The following is an 18,459-nucleotide window of genomic DNA, read 5'->3' as shown; positions in this document are numbered from 1 at the left end:
TTTACACGTCTGTGATTTCTTAATGTGAATATCTCAGGATTATGGACAAAACAAGACATTTAATCTTAAACTTTGGGAAGCCCTGATTGACATTTTCACCTTTTTTCTGACAATTTAAAGACGTCACTTATTGATTGATTGATTGAGAAAATACGTCAGTGGAAATAACAGTTAGTTGCAGCTCTAGCTAGCAGATGTAAATTTCTTCAGAACAAATGGGAAATAAAGTACATTTAGACTACATTAGATTAGTTTTGATTAAACTTAAACAAACTTTAGAGGAAAATAGATGTAACGAGAGCAAAGACTCATCATTTGCTTTGCGTCTACTAATGATACAAGCAAATGATGCACAGTTACATTGATTAGGGGTTAGTGGAGATTTCAGAGGGTTCACTATTTTTCGAAAGTCTTTTGCTGTTTATGCACGTGTTGATTCATTCGTCCCTCTGATTTCAGGCTGATGTCTTCTCCTATGGAATAATCCTGTGCGAAATAATTGCGAGGATCCAGGCCGACCCGGACTTCCTTCCTCGCACTGAGGTGACTGTTCATCTCTCACCTGGTTTCCACCCCGTGACCCTGTAATACTCACGCTAAGTGTTTGCTCTGTACATAGACTGACCCATAACTCTCACTCTGTTTACACTGTGAAATGACTCACGGAGAAGTCAAAAGGAATGTTAAAATATTTTCCAACCCATTCTTGCAAAACGAACTTTAAATATTTACCAGCAATTCATCTACTGTACTTCCTCAGTGTATCAATCTCGAAACTCTCTTAGTTTGAGGCAAATATTTATGATTTCACGGGTGAAGCATGTGAAGTAATGACTCACACGTCTTCATATGCTTTACTCAGATTTACCAAAGTACGCTAAGTGCAGGGAGTTTGTGTCAGTTCAGTTCCATGTTTCCTGACTTATTCGCAGCTGCAATCGAATCCTATTCTGTCATTTAAAATATAAATTGTATGTTGGAATTTCTCAAGTTGGTTAACATTAAAATCCTCTCACCAAGCACCTGCTAAATAAAAGTCAGCGTGAATTCACTGAGATGTTTACATCCCAGTGCGGATTGTGTGCCATTAAACCGGGCTTAGAGGTGATAGTCTACAGGCAGAAGAGAAGTTGGCAGTCAGCAGGACCTTGTCACAGGGATTAGTTTAATATGAAGCTGGCTTTGGCAGTTGCGTTACAGTATGTCTCACATCTGATAAAGCTCCGTCTTTATGCTACTGTTAGGTGATAAGTTTCCTGTTTATCTTCTGTGCATATTGCGTCACACATCTTTGTCTCTTTGTGTCTCCAACCTCGCCCTCCTGGACAGAACTTTGGCCTGGACTATCACACGTTCCAGCACATGGTTGGAGACTGTCCGCCTGATTTCCTGCAGCTGGCCTTCAACTGCTGCAATGTGAGTCCGCCGTTCACTCGTCTCAATCTTTCTTCGCTCAGAAATACTCACAGATATTTGCAGATAATAAACAGCTGCTGTCTATTTGACTGCAGTTATTTGAACTGACTGCGATTGTTTTTCATGATCATTAGAATCGTCTCTGTTCACCTTTATAAGAACAGCTGGATGAAACTAATAGGAAATGCCGTGTTTCAGTCATTGTTTCCACGTCGTTTACACTGTTGGTTCCACCTGCTGCTGCTGCTGTGCTTTAAAGGCCGCAACTGTTTATCTCGAGATAGCAAGCAGCAAAACACTGATGTAGGCACATTTTGGTTTTGATTAAATGAGAAAGAATAATAACTTGACCTTGAAAAAGGTGATGTCATAGATTTGTGGCAAATCGATGGCGATCAAAGGTGAGAATACCACTAGTTTAATAGTAGTAGAGGCATAAAATCAACAGAAAAAAGCAATTAACAGTCTGAACTTTAAGCAGTTTCTGTCTGTTTATTTATTTTTTTGCTCCTTTCGAATTTTTACTCATTGTGGGCTGATTTTTCACTGCAATATAAAGTTTTACACCATGACCATGACCAGAAGAAGAAAGAACTCAAAAAATGTATTCTGTGGAGTAAAAGGTTATCAAGCCATAAATCACAAAAAGAAAACGAAATTATAATTAGTTTGATTATCTATTTTGCAGAACAGTTTACACACCATCGTCTTCTATCTGCTCTGTGTAAACAAATCCTGCAGTACAGCCAAAAATTCCTCAATTTTTATTTTTATTTTTATTTTTCACAGAAGCTGGCAGATATTTAATAGGACTTAGATTTTACAGTGTCTTGCCCCGATAAAATAGATTCATTGTGTTTATTTTTTTAAAGACTGCATGCCTTTTATACCTGCCAGTGGGTTTTTGAGATCACAGGATTAAATCGTTAATCGCATTATTCGTGTGACAATTATTCAGAAAGATTGTGATAGACATACTTGTGAGAAAATGAAGCAGCATGCAGACACACCATTATTTTACTGTAAAGCAGCTCGTAAAATTGATGCATCGTGTTGGCGCTGATCATATTTCAATCTATCTGGAGTGTAATGATTATGTGTATTGCTGACAACAATTCCCAAATGGCTTGTCGTAGTTGTTTCTTGGAGTTTCATCCTGTTTCCTTTTTTAATTTCCTGAGTAACTTTTATTCCCTTGTTCAGAAATAAAGGAGCAATCTGATTATCTGAATAATCTGATTTGGCTTACTATCCAGGGGGTGTGCTACTCTCTAAAAGCTGGATCAGTTACTGGGCAGATTCAGCTTTTCTCAGCACTCATACATTGATTTACTGTTAATATATTTTTAAAAAAAGTTTGCATTGAGGTAAATCAAATGAAATGAATTATACTTTTTCTACACTTAAAATGAGGTTTTTCCAGTTCAGTTTTGCTCACTCATCACAGGACTGGACTCTGACATTTTTTTTTATTTTTATCTCTGACGTTAATTACAACCACAGAAGATGAGAGCATTAAAGATTTTGTGGCACCCTGCTGTTTGATCCTATATTGGCCCCTTCCATCCCTTCTCATCCTTGTCTGTTGTCTCGCTTTTATCATCCTTGTCTCTCTTATCCTCCTTTCAAGTCTGTTTCCATGTCTGTTTCTCTCTAGCAGGTTATTCTAACCACTTTGAACTTCTGTGTGCATCTTTTAGTCACATTTGTGTCCTTGATCATTACGTTGTCGTCGCTTTCCTTCACAGTAAAGACACTTTATGTCATCAGTGTCTCCCAAAGACAAAATGTTACTGACTGGTAGCCTCGGTTGTTATTTATTTTTTGTAAATTTAATTTAAGTCTTTGTAAATTAAGGGTCATTTTTCAACTTATCTGTGCCTCAGTCTGCTGAGAAACGGAGCATTTCCAAAGTACAGGATCAGTAAAAGTCATAAAACAATCTGTCTTTCACCGCCGAGCAGTATAATCGTATCTCTGGAAACTCCTACCTGTAAAGTACAGTGTAAAGGTTTCAGGAGGCGTCAGCTCTAGTCTGGTTTGTTTATGTGGATTTTTATGGTTTTGTATCATTAACTTGGTCATATATTTTTTAATATTTAAATGTTACATGAGGCAGCGTTTTAAATGAAAATCCGCCTGTCGGTGCGTTTTCCCAATCATGCTGTTGTAAGATATATATATATATATAATCCTCATAGTCATGCTTCTTCATATCTCCAACACTTGCTCCCCTCAGATGGATCCCAAACTCCGTCCGTCCTTCCCAGACACTGTGAGGCACCTGGAGGAGATTCTCGCCCGCCTTAAGGTTGAAGAGATGGAGCATGAATGTGTCAGCGGAGACAATGACAAGAAGACCATCCCCAAAGGTAGCAGCGCTGCACACTCGCGTACAGCTTCAGTTTTACAATCAATAAAACTCACATCCTTCTGTTTACAAGAAGATGCCTGTAAATTCCTGTAAGGGAAGGTGGAAGGAGGGGGAAGCTGTTGCCCAAGTGAGGCAACACAAATTTATTTTACATCCTCTCCCAAACTACACTTCACCACTACAAACAGACGCTGGTTGTTCCTGATCTATTCAACGAGTCAATGTTGCGCTGGTTTGCCAGTCAGTGTCAAACCTGACACACTCTTCTCTCCTAACACCACAACACTTCCTTTTTTAAACCACACAGTTGATTCCGTGTTTGTCCGGCCAGTTACAAGGCTTACGCTGTCCTCACCCAAACATAGAGTCAGGTTTGCCAAAGCTAGATTTTTACTCCTTCTAACAGTCAGTTTTCCAGGTGAGTAATATCCCTGCTTCCACTGTAATTTCTGTTTTCCTTGTGATTGCACCCAAACAAGTGTTTCAAGGGACCTTTTTCTGCAAAAGCAAAGTCTAATATGAGAGCATCTGTTGCACTTCAAAGAAGCAAACGCTCTGATCCCGAATCCTTTGGTGACTGATAATATAAACTTTATCTTGACTTGAAGAGGAAATTTGGTCAGAGATCAACATTCCTATTTTGAGACACTTGATCCACGCAGGCCCAGGTTTCACTTCTAATTTGGTCCCACGTTCAGCCGCCTGCATGTCTGACCATCACAGAGTCAGGAGGCGGTAATGTTTTTGTTTAGACGGGCCAAACGGATCCTTTTTCCTCACTGCCCGTGATGTCACAGGACACAAGCGAGATATATACAAGTGCAGTTTCTTACCTCTGTTGTCTGGTGGTGTAAATCTCAAAGCTAGCAGAATATATAAACCACAGTTTTAGCCTGTTGACAGAAGAATCACGTCTTATGTGGCTGTTATTGTGTGATAAACGTGGCCTGGATCTGACTGTTCTCACTTCTCGTCAGCTGTTGATTGTTACATCATAAACGTCTCCATCTCCCTCCATCCACTGATAACATCAGCATTTCTGCCAGACCGGAGACCAGGATCACCCTTATAGTAGGAAATAGTACTGTTGTGTAACAAAAACCTCTCGGCCAAGTATTTTTCCAATGGAGTTTTTTTTTTTTTTTATGGTCCTCATGAGTAATATGAGTATTTTTTCGAGATGTTTCCTAGAACAAATGAAAGACATGAGCAGTCAGAGGTGCAACAATACTTTACAACTTGGAGTTGAGGATAAAATAAGATGTTTGCTTGGTTGTTGCATTTGTTTAGATGCGTCTGCTAATTGGGTTTACACTTTATTATGGATGATTGATTTGTTTTCGTTCATACTCCTGCTAAAATATGCAAAATTAGCACATTTTTCGTAAAAGTTTGTGACAAATAAATCCAACCAAAGCTGTGAAAATGTCAACAAAATATTATCCATGGACTTAGAAAACAGTTAAAACGAGTTTGACAAAACTCTTGACCGCATACAGAGAACTTAGCCTGTTGCCGCCACCTAGTGGTTCAATTAAATTCTCACTTTACTTTCAGTATGACTGCCTCAGATCAAATCACACTTCTGGAAATTCATCAAACTAATGTCAATCACAGAAGACTCATCGATGCATCGAATCCAAAAATCAAACATGGACGTTGTAAAAACAGGACCTTGTAAATTTTTTCTATTTAAAAGTTTAAACTTAAAAAATTTCATGTTTCAGAACTGACTTCTGAAAGCTGTCCCTTCTTGCAATTTAATTTACAGTGGTGATAAAATAGTCAGATACACTTCTATACTTAGAACTCATAGTTTAACTCATTTGTTCTTGTTGAATTTATGTGTACAATTTTTTTTTAAAGATGTTTACACAAACTCTTGTTTTTTTCTTTCCAGGTGAGAAGCTCCAGGGCTTCAAGCGACTGAATCCTCTTGGTTTCCAGAATGATAAAATCCCTCCCAAATCTCCCCGCCCCAGACGAAACATCTGGCTCAGCCGCAGCCAATCGGACATTTTCTCCTGCAAGCCGGGAAGAAAAGTCAATGTCCAGGACCCTTACTACAACCCCCCCACCATTCAGAGAGCCTCCAAAGCCCGCAAGATCAACCCGTTCACCGCCCGGGAGGACTTGTGCGGCGGCAAGATCAAGTTTTTCGATGTGCCCAGCAAGTCTGTCTTCTCGCTAGTGTTCGATCTCCACTCACCTCCAGGAAGTTTGTTCAGCAACCAGCCGCCTGCTCACGGACCTTCAGCGGCCCAGCAGGAGGCGTCTTACTACTGGCAGCAGCTGCCAGGAAGACAGTGTCACTCTTTACCAGTGTCCCCACAACTTCCCCGATCCGAGATCTTCCACCTCGCTGCTGCCGTTAGCTCCAACAACAACGGTTCTGTCACCTGTAACTCCGGTCAGCTGTCCTCGACTCTTCCAGGTAGGCTCAGTGAACGTTTCCTTTGTGGAAAAGTAAAGGATAAAGCAGCCTGCTGTGCAGGAATAGATGTATACCTCAAACTCATTGGATTGTAGTTGGAATATGTGACTGTAAGCAGTGAAGTTTAGTCAGCTTTTCTCATTATCTCATAGCTCAACAGCTACGTTGACTGAGACAGAGGATGATTCACTATCTGGTTATTGAGGTCACTTATTTTACTGATCAAAGCTAGCAAAAACAAAACAAAACAAAAAGATCATGTGGTTTTGTCTTACAGAAAAATAGATAGATTTCACATTTTATTGCATTTAATGGTCACCCTCTGAACCCTAAACAGCTCCTGGGCTTTTATTTGCTCCTGTGGGCTCATTTTTTTACCACAGTATAAAGTCCCAGACCTCTATAGAAACAGCACACCTGTGGCTCGAAGTAGAGAGAGCGCAGAATAATCTTCTTTGCAGTTTGACACGGCTATGATGCCATAAATCATTTTAAAAAGGTAGAATTTCTTGGATTTTTTATTTTACAAAAATTGAAAAAAACAATTACAAATGCAGCATTTGTGAACATTTTCTCACCTCTCTGTGCTCATTTTCATTTTGGTTACTGGTTTACCCAAAATACAAGAGATTCTAGCTAAGAGGTTTGGTCAACGTGTGTTTTTCAAACAAACATACAAAAAGCATATCCGTGTAGTAAGTCCTCGCTGCTGGAAAAATATAGTCCGCACACATTTAATAAATTACTGCCTCCTTTGAAGAGCTTTAGGCTCCATCAGATCGTAATTTCTTCTAGATTATTTTACCAGGGGCTGCAAGGTGGCGCAGTTGGTAGCACTGTTGCCTCGCAACAAGAAGGCTGCCGGTTCGCGTCCCGGTGGGGTACCGGAATCTTTCTGCGTGGAGTCTCCATGTTCTCCCCGTGCAGCGTGGGTTCTCTCCGGGTTCTCCGGCTTCCTCCCACACAGTCTAAAAACATGTTGAGGTTAATTGGTGATTCTAAATTGTCCGTAGGTGTGAATGTGAGTGTGCTTGGTTGTCTGTCTCTAAGTGTAGCCCTGTGATAGACTGGTGACCTGTCCAGGGTGTCCCCTGCCTTCGCCCTAAGTCAGCTGGGATAGGCTCCAGCCCCCCAGGACCCTAGTGAGGATTAAGCGGTGTATAGAAAATGGATGGATGGATTATTTTACCAAATTTTGCAATGACCTTGTCTTCCAACCCATTTTCTTTCCGTTCCCGTCAGCTGCTAACTCAAAGTCTGACGCTGGCCTGATGGGGAACGACGTCCGACAGAAGGCAGTGCTGAGCGGCTGGGCGAAGAAATACGTCGTGGTCGAGATCCCACCTTACTGCAGGCAGAGAGGAGGGGAGGACGAGGACGGAGAGGTGGAGGGAGGGAGGGACGGATGCCAGGACGTGTTCGGGGAGAGCTGGTCTCCGATGGCCCCCAGCAGCGACAGAGACAGTGGGGAGGGGATGGACTGCTCCAGCAGCCTGGAGGAAGAGGAGGGACGAGGGAGAGGGACGGACACATGTCCAATGTAGCACACACACACACACACACACACACACACACACACACACACACACACAGAGGTTAATGGTGGAAAGATGTGGTAGTTTGGGACCGGAGAGGATTCTGAGGCAGCGGAAAATGGATTAAAAACTGACCGACTGGACACATTTCAGAGATTTTCTATGAATAAAAAGGAACTTGAGCACTTGATTTTTATCTTTCAAGTGAATGTACCACATGTTGAAAAGCTAGAGCGCTCACCCAGGCGTGACAGTCCCCAATTAGCACATTTATCAACACGACAGACACTCTGCAGAGAGATTATTTTTCTGAAAAGGTTGTTTATATTTAATATTGTGAAATGTAGATTATTTGTTTTCGTTTCCTCTAGTCTCGTCTCTGATGAGGGGTATTGAAGATCCCTGTTGTTGTTCTTGTTGTCGTCGTGTGTGAATTTCAAAATCAAAAGTGTGTTTTGATACTTAACGTGTTCACTGAGACAAATACTAAATCAAAAACAATCTCACATCTGATTAACAAAACCACGTGCTGATATTCAGAAAACTGTGCTGAAAAAAACCGCTATGAGAAGGACGTTTAATGTCACGTACTCTGGTAACCTCAACATTTTCACCAACCACCACGTCTTCACTGAATTCACAGATCTGCAACAGTGGATTTAGCGAGGAAATGGTTTCAGTTTCAAACTTTGTGCAGTTCATTCCGTTTAGTTATTTATTCAACAAGATCAACACTTGCAGTCAATCCCAGGACTGTTACAGCGTCCTCATTGGCTCTTTGAAGACCTTTCTGGTGGTGTTGACATCTTTTCGCACGCTTACTTCAGCCACTTGAAGACAACACAGTCGTTTCCTGTGATCAGACTCCATAAATTATTAACAGAAGAGTCAACGAGACTTCAAATCCAGAAAACAAACTGTAGGCAAACATGTATTTTGTTAAAAGAACCTTGTAATTTCTCTTTTGTCCTCTGTCAGAATTGACTTTTCAAAGCTGTCCCTTCTTGCAACTCTACTGAAATCATCAAAAAATAAAGCCAAAAGACAGCTATGATGAATTACTATTATAAAACAAGGTTAAAGCGAAACAGTTTTCAAAGACGTAACACTGTCCTCTTACAGATAAAATGTTGACTTCATCAACAGCTCTCAATAGTCTCATCTGGTCGGGTTAATCCTAAAAGTTTAGGATTGGTGTTGGCAAACTTAAAATTAAATGTCAATTATACATGAAGTATACACAAAAAAGATAATTCGCAGTCAAAATCCTGGAGAACAAGGTTGTTGCTCTGTCAGAAAGTTGCCATGGTTGTGTTAAGATGTGACTCCAGTCTGAGCGTCACTGGTCCGACTAAACGTGTCAAAAGTGCCACCAGAGTATAGCTTCTTAAATCAACAGCAAACCCTTCAGTTACCTGAAAACACAAGTGATTAGGTTGATGTTCCACTTGAAAGCGGCACATGATTCAGTGTAAAAGAAAGAAAATTTGGATGAATAATCCTTTGAAAACAGAGAAACAGCACAACTTTCACCGTTGGGCCTCGCGTTGACTTTCACAAATCGTCACAAGTGATCAGTATTTATTAAACGCTATTGTTCGTTGGAGTAATTTATGGATTTATTAAATTATACGCACGATACTATGAAGTGGTTTTCTGCAGAAACTCCTCCATGTGTGGCAGCTGCTAACATTTGGTTTAGTTTAAATGAAATCTGAAGATCCCACGACATGTTGGACTCTCGCTCTGTTTGATGTCTGAAACAGAATTTGTTTTGTTCGTTTCCTCTTTACTGAGTATTATAATCGTTGTAAATATTTATCAGAACTGCTTTCAGTGTACAAACTCAATGAAATTAGATTTATATTGTTGAACATGTTTGCCTCGACTCCCTCCAGCACTTCCTTTCCTTTAGCTACATTCTGCTGATCTCACTTCAATAGGAACTCAAATGCACATGTACAGTGATATATACGCGGCGCTCTCTTATCACTACTTCTCTATGCAACTTGTAACACACTGTTTTACAGGATAAAGGATCTAATTTGATATTTATGAGAAAAAAAAACAAACATTTAATGTCTTACCTTTGTACATTTGTGTAAAAAGTTTGTTACCCGCCTCGTTGAATACAGATTGTTTTTGTTTTTTTCTGATCGAATAACAAAAGCTTCCCTGAGTTGTCTTTGTTTATCTCGTTCTTTTTCTTCTTTAGGACTTAACCAAGTCTCACCTCAAAACCGACGGATTTTATTTACATTTCAGGAAGCCGTACAATAAGCGAAACCTTTGCTTTCAGGGTCGATTTGCAAGTCGTCATCGTGTCGAGAGACGCTGCCAAAAGATTCACATCCTGATGGTTTCTGCAGGTGGGTTGTCAGTTTAATCGTTCAAAGTTGCATTACATTACAGATTGATTGAAGTGATGTCAGTCAAAGCAAAGAGTTCATGGTGTGCTTCAGAGACCCATCCATGTTAGTGTCCAAGTTAAAATGCAGAACAGTTTTATTTTCCTGTGTTGGTTTGGTTTAGACTCAGCATGAATCAGATCATCTCAACAGAAGATGCATGTAAAAAATAAAAAAATTACATGAGGAATATCACTTAGAAGGCAAACACAACATGGCAGGAGGTGAAAGAAAGAGAGGAAAGCAACATACGCAGCCTGTAATTAGGGAGTTTATACCTGAGGGCAGGTAACCTCCCACCTGACTCGGGTAAGGTCATGTGACCTGACGCTGGAAGTCACAATCTGTCAGACGACCAACTTTACTGTCGGTTTTAGAACAAATGTAGCCGTAAAAACTCACAAAACGTCCCTCAGAGCAGCCAGATGTGTTGAGTTCTAATCAATCAGGCTGTTAACTTCTGTATTTAACTATTTTTTTCTTCTATCTTCTTGTAATAATGGCATAAAAAGTCCTCCGGAAATAAATAAATACATTTTTTGGTGACAAAATTAAATATCACAGTATTGTTACAATATAATGTGACAAATAAAACCTTTGGCGCTTTACCACAATTATTTATACACAAGATATGTTGACCGAATCAGAAGAGGCACTAGTTTTTAAGATGGTTTTGTCATTTTAGAGAAACGAAAACCTTAAACAATATTTTTCAGGTGGCTCTGTATGTTTCTGTAGTGTTCCAGAAATTTTTTAAAGATTCATTCCCTCCACTCTCAGGCAGCCATGAAGTTATTTACTGTTGTAAAATGCAAATTTGGTGTCAAGACCGATGGGTTACACTGAAGAGTTTCGTGAGTCAATTATCTGATTTTCACACTGTACGAGAAAGAAAGGAAGCTTGAGGCCGCTGATAGCAGAAGGAAAAATGCTGTACTTTCAAAAAAATGTTTTAGTATTTACTTGAAAAAGCCTTGCAAAAATGTAAAGTATATGTTTGATGTGTATTTGTAGTGTATTAGGAGTTGCAAACACACTGGTGTAGCTCTTAGATGAAGCTTCAGTATTACGATTTCACAGTAATCCACTTCATATTGTATCATTACATTAACCCTCAGAACCCCAAGCAGTTGCTACGTGTTTTTTTCTTTTTTACTTCTGTGACATTTTTACTCAATGGGGGGTTATTTCTCACGGCAATAACAAGTCCTCACTTGTATGGAAACAGCACAACTATAGCTAGAAGTAGAGAGAACTCAAAAACGTCTAGTGTGCAGCATGACACAGTTATGATGCCATTTAGTCCAAAGATTAACAAAATGAAAGCTGAATTTCTTTGATTATATATTTTCCATAATTTCCACAACATTTTACAAAAATTAAAAAAAACAAAAAACTGGAATCAACATGTGGAACCTTTTTTTCAATTGCTGACAGTTGTTACTAGAACTAGAAACAAAATGCTGACTGTACATACGATGTACTAAGACTTTAATCTGTTTCCATGCTTGTCTCGGTGCAGCTTGCAGTACAACCGAAAAGTCTCTGAATTCTTGACATGTGACTGTTGGTCATGGCTGAGTCACTCATGAATTCACAGTTGCAACAAGTAGTGCAAAATATTATTTATTTTTATAAAATCTGGTTAAAGGAAACTGTTTGTTTTTTGTGAATTTTCAAATGAGACAGTAGAATAAAGCGATTGTGATGAAATATTACGACTGCAAGCTTAGACTTGATAAAGTTGTCCGATGTAATAAAACATGACAGAAGTTGAGCAAGTTGAAAATCTGACTGTTCTTTCTGTTTTTACAGTTTGCGACGCTGATAAATATTGTAGTTTGGGGGATTTGTACAAACAAAATGTCTTTCAGACTCTTCGGCGAGTTTTGGGGTTCGGAGGGTTAAGTTTAATACTCGTCTGATGTTGTGTTATAATTTAGAGCAACACAACAATAAAACAAAACGATTTATCAAAAATATCAACAAGCTCCAGTTAAACACTTCAGAAAAACATGTTGTGTTCTTGAAGTCATGAAACACAGAAGGCAGATGTAGAAAACAAACTCCTGTAATCTCAGTGAGCTGTTTTTTGGTGGGACTTGAGGCTGGATCGCTGGGTGAAGCACTTCCCACACAGCGAGCACTCGTAGGGTTTCTCCCCGCTGTGGACCACGGCGTGTCTGATCAGGTTGCACTGCTTGGTGAAGCTGCGACCGCATTGCATGCAGCTGAACGGCTTCTCGCCCGTGTGACTCCTCAGGTGCTCTTTGAGCTGACTGAACCTGGTGAAGCTTTTGTCGCAGTACGAGCAGCTGAACCTCTTCTCGCAGAGGCCGGGCCTCCAGGGCACCCTCATCCTCCTCGCCAGGCCGAAGCTGCCGCGGCTCAGAGAGACGGCGGAGTTCGGCGACATCATATCCTCATTTGGGTTCCTTGTGAGAGGGGCTGAATCTCTGTACTGATGCTGTTGAATCAAACTTGAATCCATTGAATTAATCTGAGACAAAGCACCGTGTCCTTCATCCGGTTGTGGCCTTTTACATACGAAGCTTCTGACTCGTCTTTTCACCCGAGCTGCACTCACCACCACCAAAGAGTGTGTTTTCCCCACTGAAGGAATTCTGGGCACCATATCCTCCAGATGTAAGCTGGTTTGAGATGCGAACACAGCAGGAATCTGCTCAAACTGCTGCCCGGCGTACGAGACGCCTGGATCAGCAGCGTCTCTGCACAGATTGGCCGACCACAGCTGTGCCTCTGCTTCCTCTGTCACAAATGTGGCGGCTGAATCGAGTGGAGCTGCGTTCTCGTCGGGCCCTTCCTCTTTCTCGTGTTTCACTACGAGTGCCGCCTCATTCTGGTTTCTGTTAAACTGCTGCTCTGGGAAAGCGTTGTAGCCGTCTGCTGGGGGAAGCAGAGATTCAGGGTTGGCTGGGTTTTCAGCTGAGCGGTAACGCTCTGCAAAGCTGTCAGTCTGGGCAGGTGGTGTGGCGTCGAAACATGGCAGCTGCTCAGCTCCAGAGACTGAAGAAAGCACAGGAGAGCGAGTTTAGTTTTAAAGTGGAGGTTTTCAGGCTCATAGTCTGATCAGTCTCTCAATAAATCCTTAAATATCTGCCTGTTATGGTGCCACAAAGCATGTACAAAACATTTAAACAGACTGCAATAATCAGTTTTAGTTTTTTGAAGAACATTTATGATTTATACTCACAAATTTTCATCATTAGCTGGAAAGCTCGTGGTAAAAACTTCTGTTTTACAGCAGAGATTAGATTTGTTATACAGACTCAGGATAAATGAGGTGGACCAGAGGATTCTGGTTTTATTCTACCAGGCTGCTTTACAGAGCATAACGAGGAAGAGGATGGCAATCCGACTGCACACTTAAAATCTAAGCTTGTTCGTCTGCTGGTGAAGGTTATGGGGAGGAATGAATGTCAGTCCCTCCAGTCAATATATGATCAGTCTGCTCTCAGGTAAACACAGAAAATAGAGTTTATATCACTTAAATGTCAAATGATTTAAAAAGCAGTACCTCTACAGTAGATCTAAAAACACTGAGGTATTTGCTTTCATGCAAAATTAAAAGCTGTGTGTGTAGATTTACTATCTTAAAGCTACACGCATCACAGTACAAACGTGATGCAGCAGAAGTCAGTAAACCTTTGCAGTCCATCATTTCTGAGTTTCAAACCCTCATTTTTTCCCCCCAATTCTTTGTGTCCACCTGTATTTATGATGACAATCAATCTTCCTCGGTACACAGGGCAACAAATCTCTGGAGAAATGTTCTGCCATTCTTCTGAGACTTATTTTTTTCTGCTGCTTTTTGCTGGAGGGGTTGTGTTGCTCTGCCTTTATCTTTAAAATACCCTAAAGGTGTTCTACTGGATTCGAGTCAGCCAACACACTCGTCCATGTCATAGTTTTTGCTTTTTTCTTCTTTGAAAATCCTTGTGTTGTTTTGGCAGTGTGCTCTGAATTGTTATCACGCTGGAATATTCCTCTACTGCCAAGTTTCTACAAAGTTGAAGTCATATTGTCAGCCAGTGTTTTGGTATAAATCCACAAACGTCATCTATGAATGTCGTCTCCCCAACACCTGCAGGAAGTTCTGTGTCTTTTGGGCAGCTGTGTCTGTTCATCTCCTACATTCTTGTGTTCACAGGTAATTTGATAACGATGTTCTCGTAGTTAGACTAAATGAAAATCTATTTTGTTTCAGTGACAACAGGTTTTGAAATTGTGTGTCAGTGATGACAGGTTTATGTATTTTTGTTGCGTAGTTTCTACTTTGGGGCTTGTACTTTAAGTTTTGTCTCTCTATAGAAGTAGCTTTTGATTGTTTATAAGAAGAAATACTGAACTTTGAAATATTCCAGTTATTGACAGATGATACAATTTCTAATCATTTAGGATTTTAGTGATGTATCACAGAGATTGGAACACGATGATACAAGGCTGTGTGAGTGCAAAAGGTGTTGAGGAGAATGATTTCATAGATGCACCATGGATTTCTGTTGCTACACCAAAACACTGGCTGACATGATGAGTGACGGTCTGCAGACACTTGGCAGAAGAGGAATATTCCAGCATGATAACCGGCCAAACCACAGCGCCGAAATCACGCTACCAGAATCTCTAAAGAAAAGAAAAAAACAACAACTATAACCTGGACATGAATGTGTCGTGACTTGAATCCAATACGACACCTTTGCAGTATTTTAAAGATAAAGGTTCAGCAAAAAGCAGGTAAAACCATAGACTCTGAAGAATGAAAGAAATGTGTGCAACAAAATACACAAAAACAAACGATTGAACCTCATTCATAAAAGTTGTTCTGACTTTTATTGCATTAAGTTCCCACTGTGTGTTAGCATTCAAATATCGCAAATCAAAACTGTTCATTCTTAATTTTAAATAAGAGCAAACATCTGACTGTTCAGCTTAGAAATGATGCAGTTATTGAGAAGAAAGGCTGAACTTGTAAATGAAGCCATGCACAAGGCTGCTTGTAAATTAAAAAGCACTTAACTCAGACTTATGATTATTACAAGAAAAGGGAAGATGTTCAGAATCCACTGATCCACTTGACTGTATTCAGCGTTCTTCTCCTCACATGACCTGTTAAACCGTGTATTTCTTTACCTTAACAGCTGAACTAGGAAGAACGAGCAGTTCAACTGAGTATCTGAAGTACTACCTGCGCTTGAAAAGCAGTTTTGAAAGTGTTGCTGTGTCGTGTGAAAGTCATGTGATGTCGGGCCGAGTTGACCGAGTTGGATGTCCAATCCGAAGCGGGCTTGTGTTTTTGTACTCACTCAGTTTGTGGTCTGGGTCGGTCCTCCATGTGGCCTCCTCTGCACACTCCTCTTTGATGTGTATGTGTTCAGCTTCATTAACAGGCTCCATGTCTGCACACTGCAACATCAAGCTCAGCATTCATGTGTAAACCAGGGACATGACACATACAACTGTCCTCCTATAGACGGCTCTGATTTACATTCAATCATCTCTTCACCGAAGCCATCAGCAACTTTTAGACTTTTAGACATCCCAACTACACTGCTCAAGGATGTTTTTTCCTTAATTAACATTTTCATATTTGATCTTTAAGTTGTATCTTTATCATTAAACTACACCCTGCAACCTTTTAAAGTTCTGTGCAAAACCCTCTGGATCCAGATGTTTCAGCCAATTAAACACCTAAATCCAACCTCTCATTTAATAAAGAAAGAGAACAAAAAACTGGAGCAAGAGAAAAGAAAAATCCTGGAAAAGAATGAAGAAGAATTGTAAGAAGAAAAGAGAAAACTGGAGGAAGAGAAACAAGGACTGCAGGACAAGAATAAAGAATTGGAGCAAGAATAGAAAGAAACGGAGGTGAAGAATGAAAACCTGCAGAAGGAGAACAAAGAACCGAAGCTGCAGAAATCAGAATTGGAGGACGGGAATAAAGATCTGCAGGACGACGATATGAAAGGAGGCTGAAGAAGTGAAGAGGGAAGCAGAAAGAAAAGCAGCAGACGGTCGGCTGCTGGAGCTGGTTGTTCAGGAAGTCGTGACGGCGACAGCGAGGTGGAGGAGGCTGCTGCTGCTTCAGCTGATGGAAAGCAGCTCCCCACTTTCCCCACCTTCACTCCCCCATTCTGCCTCCATCATCACCCCTCTGCCTCTACTTCCCCCATCCATCTCTATCTCATCTCCATCACTCCATCCTTCCTCCATCACCCCCAAACCTGTCCTCACCCCATCTTCTCTCCTCTCTCACCCCTTTCCTCTATCTCCCCCCTGTATCTGTATTAAAAAGTCTTATTTACAGTTAGATCCTGCTCAACTCTGTCTCCGTGTTGGGGATAATTTATAATCAGAAGTAATTAAGAGAGTTATGGCTGTGCTGGTTGTGTTGTGTGTGTAAATACACGCCGCTCTCTCGTTTCTGAGACACTCATATGGTTCATGCTGCTGTTTGATGCTGCAGGTATTTAAATAACTCAAAGGAAAAATTCCTACAAACAGCTGGAAGCAACAAACTGAACACTTTGAGGTGTTTATGTCCACCACCTTTAAACTAAACTTGGCCTTAGTGCTGTCTGTGATGTTCAGCCAACTGCCTGCTGCTATTTGCACAGCCCTCAGTCATCAACACTGTCTTCAGACACCATAGTTGCATTCACTGACACTTGTATATCAGAGTTTCAGAGAATTGACTTGGATCAGGTGGCCAATGAGATTTCAGGGGTTAGTCCTTGACTTCTAAAGGGCTCTGTCCTTGGACCAGTACTTCTCAATTTGTACGTGCTTCCCTTAGGAAGCATGATAATAGGAAACTGCATAAACTGCCATTGCCACGCAGATGACACCCCGTTATATTTATCTATGAAGCCAGATGAAACAAATCTGTTCAAACTGTCTTAAGCACATAAAAGCCTGGATGACCTGTAATTTTCTTCTTTCAAATTCTAACAAAACTGATAATAATGTATTTGGCTCTAAGCACCTTATAAGCACATTATCTAAGCAGACAGTTACTCTGGGTGTCATTACCTTGGCCTCAAGTTCTACTGTAGGGAACCTCAGAGATCATTTTGTCCGTTAATTTTTAGCACGTGATTAGGACGGCCTTCTTTCAACTGGACAATTTTGTCAAAACTATGGACATACTGTCTCAAAGTGATGCTGAAAAACTCGTCCATGCAGTTGCAACTTCTCAGCTGGACTATTGTAATTCCTCTTTATCAGGATGTCCGAATAACTCTACAAATACTGATACGAAATTCTGCAGCCAGACTTTTGACAGGGACCAGTAAGATGTCATATTTTCTCCCGTATTAGCTTCTCTTCATTGGCTCACTGTAAAATCCAGGATAGAATTTAAAACCCTCCTCCTCACATACAAACCTCTTAATGACCAAGCTTCGTCTTATCTTAAACACCTTACTGCATGATAATACCCCAACACAGCCCTTCACTACCCGACTGCAGGCTTATTTGTGGATCCAAAAGCAGACTGTGAGGCAGAGCTTTAAGCTATCTGGCTCCTCTGCTGTGGAATCAGCTCCCAGTTTGGGTTCAGGAGGCAGACACCCCCACTGCTTTTAAGATCAGGCTTAAGACTTTCCTTTTCGATAAAGCTTATATCTCAGTTATGCTGCTACAGGCCCAGGCTGCTGGGAGACTTCCCATGATACACTGAGCGCCTCTCCTCCCCATGTATTTATAAGCCACCATCGCACGTCTTGTGTCTTCTCTCTCCTGTAGTTTGTGTTCTGTCTTTGCTGCAGGTGTCTTTTATTTTTTGACCTGCTATTGATGGCCTCACCAACCTGCTTAATATTTATTGGTGTCTTGTTTGTTGTTTCTAGCTGCTCATCTTTTCTCACATCAAGTCAGACTGTTTCCGTCCCTGAGCCGGGTTTAAACAGGTTTTCTACTATTTTTTTTCTTTTTCTCACTGTGCTTGCTCAAAGGGGATATCTGGGTTTCTCTGTATATTAAAATATTCTCAGGTCTTGACCTTAATACGTGACGTGCCCTGAGATGACTGATGTTATGAATTTGTGCTAAACCTTTAAGTAAAACTGAGCTGAATAGAGTCTAGTAAACCCATCAGTTTACAGTGACGCACTACAGACTGACTAAAGACACAGCAATTTAATGGAGCTAAATCTTATGAAAGGTTACAATAAGGTTAACATCAAGCAGAACATTTAAAGGAATCAGTTTTCGTTGACTGATTAAAAATGTTTAATTGACTCTATCTGTGGGCTGCAGGGTGGCGCAGTTGGT

At 40.7% G+C, this 18,459-nt stretch overlaps 2 protein-coding genes across 2 annotated transcripts in view; one reads left to right on the top strand and one right to left on the bottom strand.

The window, feature by feature from the left end:
• The window catches only part of LOC103367106 (testis associated actin remodelling kinase 2), a 36,201-nt gene extending 26,262 nt beyond the window's left edge, over positions 1 to 9,939 (top strand). Inside the window, exons 9-13 of the mRNA XM_008295027.1 lie at positions 460 to 543; positions 1,330 to 1,416; positions 3,656 to 3,788; positions 5,691 to 6,224; positions 7,467 to 9,939. Coding sequence (XP_008293249.1) covers positions 460 to 543; positions 1,330 to 1,416; positions 3,656 to 3,788; positions 5,691 to 6,224; positions 7,467 to 7,768 — 1,140 coding nt within the window. The 3' untranslated portion in view covers positions 7,769 to 9,939. The remainder of the gene's footprint in view (positions 1 to 459; positions 544 to 1,329; positions 1,417 to 3,655; positions 3,789 to 5,690; positions 6,225 to 7,466) is intronic.
• A 1,999-nt stretch (positions 9,940 to 11,938) lies between these two features.
• LOC103367105 (zinc finger protein with KRAB and SCAN domains 2) overlaps positions 11,939 to 18,459 on the bottom strand; it is an 8,131-nt gene continuing 1,610 nt past the window's right edge. Inside the window, exons 3-4 of the mRNA XM_008295026.1 lie at positions 15,492 to 15,591; positions 11,939 to 13,194 (exon numbers count right to left, since the gene is read on the bottom strand). Of these exons, the coding sequence (XP_008293248.1) occupies positions 12,245 to 13,194; positions 15,492 to 15,591 (1,050 nt within the window). The 3' untranslated portion in view covers positions 11,939 to 12,244. The remainder of the gene's footprint in view (positions 13,195 to 15,491; positions 15,592 to 18,459) is intronic.

Source organism: Stegastes partitus, unplaced genomic scaffold (assembly GCF_000690725.1).
Source record: "Stegastes partitus isolate 25-593 unplaced genomic scaffold, Stegastes_partitus-1.0.2 Scaffold1015, whole genome shotgun sequence".
Classification (NCBI taxonomy): Eukaryota; Metazoa; Chordata; class Actinopteri; family Pomacentridae; genus Stegastes; species Stegastes partitus.
The sequence above is the reverse complement of the archived record's forward strand: the minus strand, read 5'-3'. Positions and strand labels throughout refer to the sequence as shown.